This window comes from Doryrhamphus excisus, chromosome 16, assembly GCF_030265055.1.
Source record: "Doryrhamphus excisus isolate RoL2022-K1 chromosome 16, RoL_Dexc_1.0, whole genome shotgun sequence".
Taxonomy (NCBI): Eukaryota; Metazoa; Chordata; class Actinopteri; order Syngnathiformes; family Syngnathidae; genus Doryrhamphus; species Doryrhamphus excisus.
Genome location: NC_080481.1, coordinates 10,111,843 through 10,119,374, shown reverse-complemented (window position 1 = coordinate 10,119,374; position 7,532 = coordinate 10,111,843). Strand labels below are relative to the sequence as shown.

At 42.7% G+C, this 7,532-nt stretch overlaps 1 protein-coding gene across 1 annotated transcript; it reads right to left on the bottom strand.

The window, feature by feature from the left end:
• Positions 1–2,104: 2,104 nt before the first annotated feature.
• Positions 2,105–6,163, bottom strand: spry2 (sprouty RTK signaling antagonist 2). The gene is made up of 2 exons (XM_058050903.1): positions 5,735–6,163; positions 2,105–4,692 (listed from the first exon to the last, which is right to left on the bottom strand). Exon 2 carries the CDS (start codon positions 4,642–4,644, stop codon positions 3,688–3,690), a length of 957 nt encoding a protein of 318 aa, XP_057906886.1. The 5' UTR covers positions 4,645–4,692; positions 5,735–6,163; the 3' UTR covers positions 2,105–3,687.
• Between the last annotated feature and the right edge of the window lie 1,369 nt (positions 6,164–7,532).

The window sequence follows — 7,532 nt, the reverse complement described above, 5'->3', positions numbered from 1 at the left end:
AAAATTATGAGACCAGAAGTCAAATTATGAGTCAAAATATTATGGGTAGTAATTTTACCAAAAGTAAAAGTTGAACTTTCTCATTCTCATTAGGGTCGTGAGGTCTATACCCTGGACTGGTCGCCAGTCAATTTCTGGGCACAGATTTATACCTATGGACAATATGGACAATTCACCTAACATGCATGTTTTTTGGGAATGTAGGAGGAAACTGGAGTATATGGAGAAAACATGCAAACTCCACACACAGATACCCGACAAAAAGTTTGGACACCCCTGGTATAAAGTATCCACTCTCAATTGCTTCAAATACTGTTACCTGCCTAGGAGGCATTTAAGTATTTGCAGTGTATCGCCATGATATGTGATGTATTACTCACTGTTAGAATCCTCAATTCAATTCAGGTGAGCAGACACACTTCATATTTTGATTGGCGGCCTAACGAGCAGGAAAGTGCCACACTTTCACAGCAAATGGGCTGTAGCCGGACTGTTTTCTGTATCAATCAAGTAGACATTCCAAGCTGAAGGAATTCTGTTGCTATTGGCTGAGGTCCAGCCAAGGATCTTTGCTTCTTAAGACGCCTCATGGTGAAATGACACTGAGTGTGTGTTTTCTCCTCAGACGTGGCCTCGGCAATGAGGCAACCAGCCGTCTATGAGCACTCATTTTCCAACGACTTCAACAGCACCAGTTACAGCATTACTGGTGCCCCTCATCCTTTTTGCCCATTGACTCTGTTGCTGCTGTTTCCTCAATTTCCAGAGCAAATTTGGAGGTGAAAATTCAATCATAGACCATAAAGGTGGCTCACTAGGCACATTTTCTCTCCTTAGCCCATCCACTTATGGCTTCCACAATATTGGACTTGCAAGATCAAATTAGAAAGAATAAAAGCAGTTAAAATGGAGTCAGATGATTACATAACAGATTGCTTTTACGTCAGTGGGAGCCTGCTCCCACAAAGGGGTACCACGACCTGCCAAGCCAGGCGATAACTCAAACCCTGCGTATGAAAGCAGCCTTATTCATTCAAAGCACAATGCTAGAAATCCCATTGCTATCTGTGAACGTGTTATTGGCAAGGGCGAAAAGTCAGAAAAACACTTGTCTGTGGCAAGAAACAGTTGTAATAACATCTTGGGAAGTAGGAAGCCTTTGTTACTTCCACATACCGGAATGTATTTGTTCTGAGATGTGTGTGTACTCTGTGCTGATATCGACAAATGGAGCAAAACACAGGAAACCATCCCTTCTTTGAGTTATTCATACATGTCCCACTAATGACTACTAAATATAACACTCTGGTTTGGATATTTTTTTTTGAATATTTCTTTGCCTTTCAGAATGACAGTAGAGACACTGGGCTTTTGATGTGTGTGTGTGTGTGTGTGTGTGTGAGCATGTGTCTTGGCAGAACAATTGGCTGATGGATCAACTCTGTGTGCTTGTGTGCAGATGAGCCAATTATGATTGACTGAAGATAAGGATATGTCCAAACAAACACAGATATTTATATACTAAAGAAATGTATTTTTTTTTATTAAAAAAGCATCAAACTCTAACAGAAATATCAAACCGAACTGTGAACGTACGACTGTTGGGATTAAATTTATACAGTTTCATGGAACAAATACTGGATTTTAAGTTGTAGGTCAGTATTTATGAGAAGGCATTGACTGCACAAAACTAACCTTATCTTACTGTATGTATTGGCTATGTTCTGTCATCTCAAAGATAGGTTATTGGGTTTCACCTTCAACTGAATAAACCTTTCTTTAAACAGGTGTGCTTTCACCCCATGGCCACAATACCCTTCACTCAAAGCAGGGCTGTTGTATTGCTTAAAGCCCCGACATCATATGCACAGACAAAGCAGCTACAAAGAAAACCTGAGCTTCCTTCCTGTCTTCCTATGCTGTGTTCTGCCTTGGTGAGCAGACAGAATAGGCCGCTATGCCTCCTGACAGAAGCTGTGGCTAAAACCAACAAAGGGCCCTCACACACCATACAGACACGTGCACATTTCCTTGTTTTCATTTAATTTGGTGGAACACAAACTATTCACAGTAGACGCTATGTGACTTGCCATGATGATTAAATGTGATTTCTCACAATATGCTTGTTTTGGGTTGTGAGAGGAGGTACAAGTACCTGGAGAAAAAAAAACACATACACAGGGAGAACATGCAAAGTTCACAGAGATGCTCCAACGGAGATTTGACCCATCCATTTCCCGACTGTGGGAATACCAAATAGGAGCAGGTAGCCGAGTGGAGCATTGAGATACCAAAAGGAAAAAGGATGAATGCATGCTGGGCTAAAAATGGGGCAGAACAGTTTGGTCTTTGTCATTCAAAGTGATGCTTTTAACCCTTTGCGCTCCCTCTTCCTAACATACCCCCCAAACCCCAGGCCCTCTTCATTCACAGAGGAGACAATGGTAGCAGAGAGGAGGCCTGCGGCTGGCGAGATAAAGACCAAACACAAGAACAAGTCCCCCTTTTCTCTCTCTAATGGGATTCGGCCCATTTCCATCACCCTACACAGACGTAAAATGGGTGAAAGTTGATAATTACGTAAAGTAACCTCCCCGCATTCAATCAGAAAGGCTGTAGATGAATAACAAACACGTGAGTGCAGTTTGGACCCCAGAGTGTCAATCAAGACACTGAATGCATACCGTGTCGCTGTCAACAAGTGTCACGTTCTTATGTTTGGCCTGCGGGGACATTGCAAACCCAGGAATTCCAGAACAAGCCCTTTGATTGAAAGGCAAGAGAAGCGCAGAAAAACAGCACGTTGTTGAGTTGAGGAACACCAATTGACATTGCAGAATAAAAACGACATCCTCTATCAGACTTCAAGGGTGTTTAATTGCAAATGTTAATATATTTGTCTTTTCAGTGACAGTCAACTATTTCTCCAGCATTGACACAAAAATAAATACTTTGTATTATAAGATAATAAACTTCCAAATAAATATCATTTTAAATTTGCACTAAGAAAAGTAGAAATCAGAAAATAAAGTTTTTATACAAGTCACTGCACAGTTGTACAAGCTCGGGGTAAATGTGAAAAAGATCTATGTTACGGTCCATGTCATATCACTGAGTAAATACAGTTCACTGGGCCGCATTAGGGGGCACGGGCCAGAAAATGATTCACAGTCGGAATTATTGTATGTACAAAAATAATGCATTTTTCTAATGTACATAGACTTAGTAATTAGAAGTTGGTTCTGATCATTTAAGTCAATTCAATATTAAACTCCAATGGCATCCAGTAAAATGCAGACCAAAGCAATCCTAACTCGGATCAGCACCAACTTTTAGACCTTCATCCTGCATTTTGTCGTCACGATGACTCATGACTTATGCACTAAAAATGTTAACAAAAACAGAAAATATAACTAGTTCTTTCTTGACCTGCGTTTACGGATGTTTCGTGTAGTCCTGTATAGCTACAACACCTAAAACCCACCCCCAATATTTTTATTTCCTAGGCAAGATTAATGTATGGACATTTGTGTAAAATGAATCTGCATAACACAATAGTCTGTATGAGTGGAACATTTGTTTTGGTGTTGCTTGCTTTGCTTTCAAGTATGACCTTTGAACAGTGCCAGTAGTTGTTCTGTTATTGCGCGACAAAAAACTGAATTCTGTCCCACACAAACACACCATTTACGTTGGCTTGCAAGCAGCCTCACAGTGGATCGTGTTCTTGCACCGACAGCCAGGTCGTGTAGCTTGGTCATAGCAGTTCTGACACATGGTGACACATCCTCTGGCTGGAAGGTAGCACAAGAGACACGGGAGGATCATGCCAATCAGTGAAACTGTGGTCCAACGGAAGCAGCAGTGTGACTGCGTGCACGAGAAGGGCTTGTCTGTGCATGTGTCCTCATCATCGCTGGAGCAGTGGTAGAACAGCCCCTTGACACAGCACACGCATGTGCAATACTCCACCGCATGCTGCGCAGAGCACAAGAAACGCCTGCCGCACATCCAGCAGGAGGGCAAAGCCCGTGGGTGCCTGCACTCCAAGCAGCGGCACAGACCACAGTGCTCACACTTAGAGTGCACACCGCCCCTCTTACGGCCCCCGGTGCCGGGCATGGCCACCAACAACCTTGGTTCCTCATGCGCAGTTTTTTTGTTTGACATTAGAGCTGCTCGTTTGGGCTGATTACTGATTATCTGATCACCGCATGCCGGGATGGCCAGGAGCCTCTGATCTGAACAAGTGCTCTCCATGCTGGTCCTGGTGCTACTGTGCGAGTCCTCTACGCTGGAGGACCGCATCACACTTGAGTTTGCATGCAGGTTTGGAACATCACTGGGCCTCTCTTCCCGAGTCTCCTGCTCAGTGCTGGATACAGGCATTGTAACTGGGTCACGCTTCTTGTGCCTGTGCTGTGACAGCAGAGACCTGTGGGCAATCGTGGGTCCTTCTGTGTACTCATTGTGGTTCCCAGTTATCCTTAACTGTTCCAATGCCAGCACTTCTGGAGAAAAACAAGTTTCTGGCGTGCCATCGTGGGCTTGCAAAGACCGTGGCTGTCGGCTCCCATCGTCCTGTGATGACCGCCTGGGGTGTTGTCCTACCCCGTCGTTGGCGCTTGGACTTCTGGGATCCATTGAGGGACTGCGCGGCCACTCTACCTGGCATGGGACACATCTGAAATCCTGAAAGAGACAGAGAGCTTATTATCCACAAAGCCATGCAAATGTTAACAGACAGCTGTGCGGTCAAGCACGTGTGTGTGTTTTGTGTACTACGAGAGGAAGCTGACGGCTCATGAGTGCACACGTTGAACAAATAACAGCTCTAAGACATCATGTCATTTATTTACTATCAGAGAGTTGGTGTGTTTGCATAAGGCATTGTCACACTATATTTAAAATTACAACCTTGTTTTTATCAATGTTTTTGCAGTCAACAGCAGTGGCTTCACTTCTTCCTCTGGTGCTAATTGGCTTTCAAATGGCATCTCTGCAGGGAGGAGGGTTAGTGGAAGGCAGTTGAGGCCCCTTCCACTCTCCAAACGACAATACAAAAAGGGTTTTTGCTTGTTGTGTGATTAAAGATGAATGGAGCATCTCCAGCACTTTATGCTTTTTCTTCTTGACATTTGCCTGTTTGTGGACTAGTTGTTACCCATGTGTCAGGGAACCAAAACATAGTTCCATGAGGATTTACTTTGGTACATTTCAGGACTTTTGACCATGGAAAATAAAATAATTCTATACTGTAACAAACTAAAATGAATTGATTTGTGGGAATGGGGCTGCAAAGAGGGCCCACATGGGTGGTTGGGGGGGATGGGGCCTTTCATACAGCCACACTCCTGTGTGTGTTGGTCCCTGTGGAAGCTGACATGAGTGACAAGTTGATGGCACACAACTCATAGTGTTAACAAGTTCGAGCAGTAAACCGTTCATTTAAGGTGCAGTTATGTGTGTATCATTGCAGCTATTGTTTACTGAGCAAATGTGGTGTGCATGAACGCATCGCCACGCATTTACGTCTGGCACTAACGAAACACACCTGTGGCCATTACCACTGTGCATTCTAAAAAAAAGAACATCAGTCGACACCTCGTGAGGTCAAAAATTCTAAAAGGTAAGTGTCGTGGTTGAAAAGAAGCAATTTAAGGGTTGTTAGCAAAACATGTTCATTACACTCTCCAGCTATGATTTTTAAAAATAAACTAAAGATGGAACTTACCGTGCTTTCAACACTTTAATCTCCGCTTAGTGGAAGTAAATCCAATTTGTGTTAATTCCCTCTTCAAAATAGTTAACATCCGTCAAAACCAGTAATGTTTAGCTCATGTTTTGCGCATGCGCACAAAGCATTCGCTGAGGCGACTACTTCCATACACAGCAGTACAAAAGCGTAGTTTTTCCTCCCCTTCTTTTTGACAAAAAAGCAACAAAGGCGGCGTTTCCCGCAACGCTGCCTCCAAAAACTTTTGTTTGTTGTATCCTCAAAGTTGTGAGAATGAATTTTCTTTGCGTGAATTACTTTCCCCCCACTGTCCTTTTCGGAGAGGAGGTTTTGGATTGGAGCTGTAAATGGCGTCAAGATGGAGGGGGTGTGTGTGGTGGTGGGGGACAGGGCCCCTGTTGTTCCAGCGGATATCTCGCATCCGGTGCTCAGCCATTGGCTGGCGGCAGGCAGCCACTCGCAGGCAGCCTGATCAATCATAGCACCGGTCAAGTAGAGGTGGACGATACTGCAAGTGTTGTTATCGATTTGATACCAAGTATATTTAGGACCGGTTGTACCGATACTGATATTTTTTAATTTAGTTTTTAGTTTATCAAGCTCAATGAATGATTTGTAATTCTCAAGGTCTTTAAAAGTTGTCGTTTTTGACTTGACATTTTTTTTTGCCAGGCTGCCATGAACCTCAGATAAGTCTGCATTTCCTACCGGCAAGGAGAATTGGCATGGGACAGTGCCCTCTTGTGGAGGCTCTATGACTGACAACCATCCTGGTTAATCAAATGTTATTAGTCACAGTAAAACCGCATTCAAGGAACCAACCATTTCTGATCATTTTAAAGTAATCCAGCAGTTGTTGTGGTAAAGAAATAACCCCACAATCAGATTTTTTTCATGCTACATGTAAGAATGAAGAAAGAACCTGCAGTTTCTCATTGTTTAAACCAAAGTGTTTAATCAATCCCACACAGAGTAATTAAAAAGTTGTTAGCACTAAATTCCAAGTAGCGGTCATTTTCAACTTCAAGCTCACTTAATTAATGTGGATCCCAATCAGAAAGTCTTTTGAAGTCCTTTATTAGTTTTCTCTTGTTTTCCACCTCATTACCAACTGTTTACGGTTATATTTTTATTTTTCTTCCTTATAGCTTCCAGCTGGGACACATTAAAATAATATGTAGTATAAAAATGCAACTTGAACACAAACACAAATGTTGCATTTGCATACAATTTGGACACCACCGTGAAGGTCAATAGGTCATGCAAGCGTAGCATTCCTTGATGCAACATTAGCATTCGTCTGGCACACCAAAGTTCGACATTCTCTCTCCTCTGAACAACAACGTGGTCCCTAAAAGCTCCAAGGGAGATGTATATAGCTCCTGATCAATTTAACGCTTAGCTAGCTGGTCAATTCAACTCTCCTGTTGTCAATTGGTGCCGTGTCCCAGCCTGTTTTTGCAGAATGGGGTGCAGGAAGCAAGGGTGTGAAGCTAATGAGCTCATAGATGGCATATTAAAGTACTTCACAGCCGGGTTCACTACAGGGAATACCGCTTAATGAATGTTGGGAGATTCAAATATAAAAAATATATAATTAAAAAAAGTAATTTCATTGACTTTAAAACTTCACATTATCAGGAAACTCATATGGAAAATATGCACAAGGTATCCCTTTGTGGTCTTTGGTTTTAGTTTTTTTGTCAAGCTGCTATTCCCAACATGGCCACTAAGGACCACTGGTGCAGCTTTTAGATTCCCCCTTGTGAAATGATACTTTATTTGCCTCCGAGTT

Coding starts and splice junctions, on each gene's coding strand:
- spry2 (XM_058050903.1), bottom strand. CDS start 4,644: ATGGATCCCAGAAGTCCAAGCGCCAACGACGGGGTAGGACAACACCCC.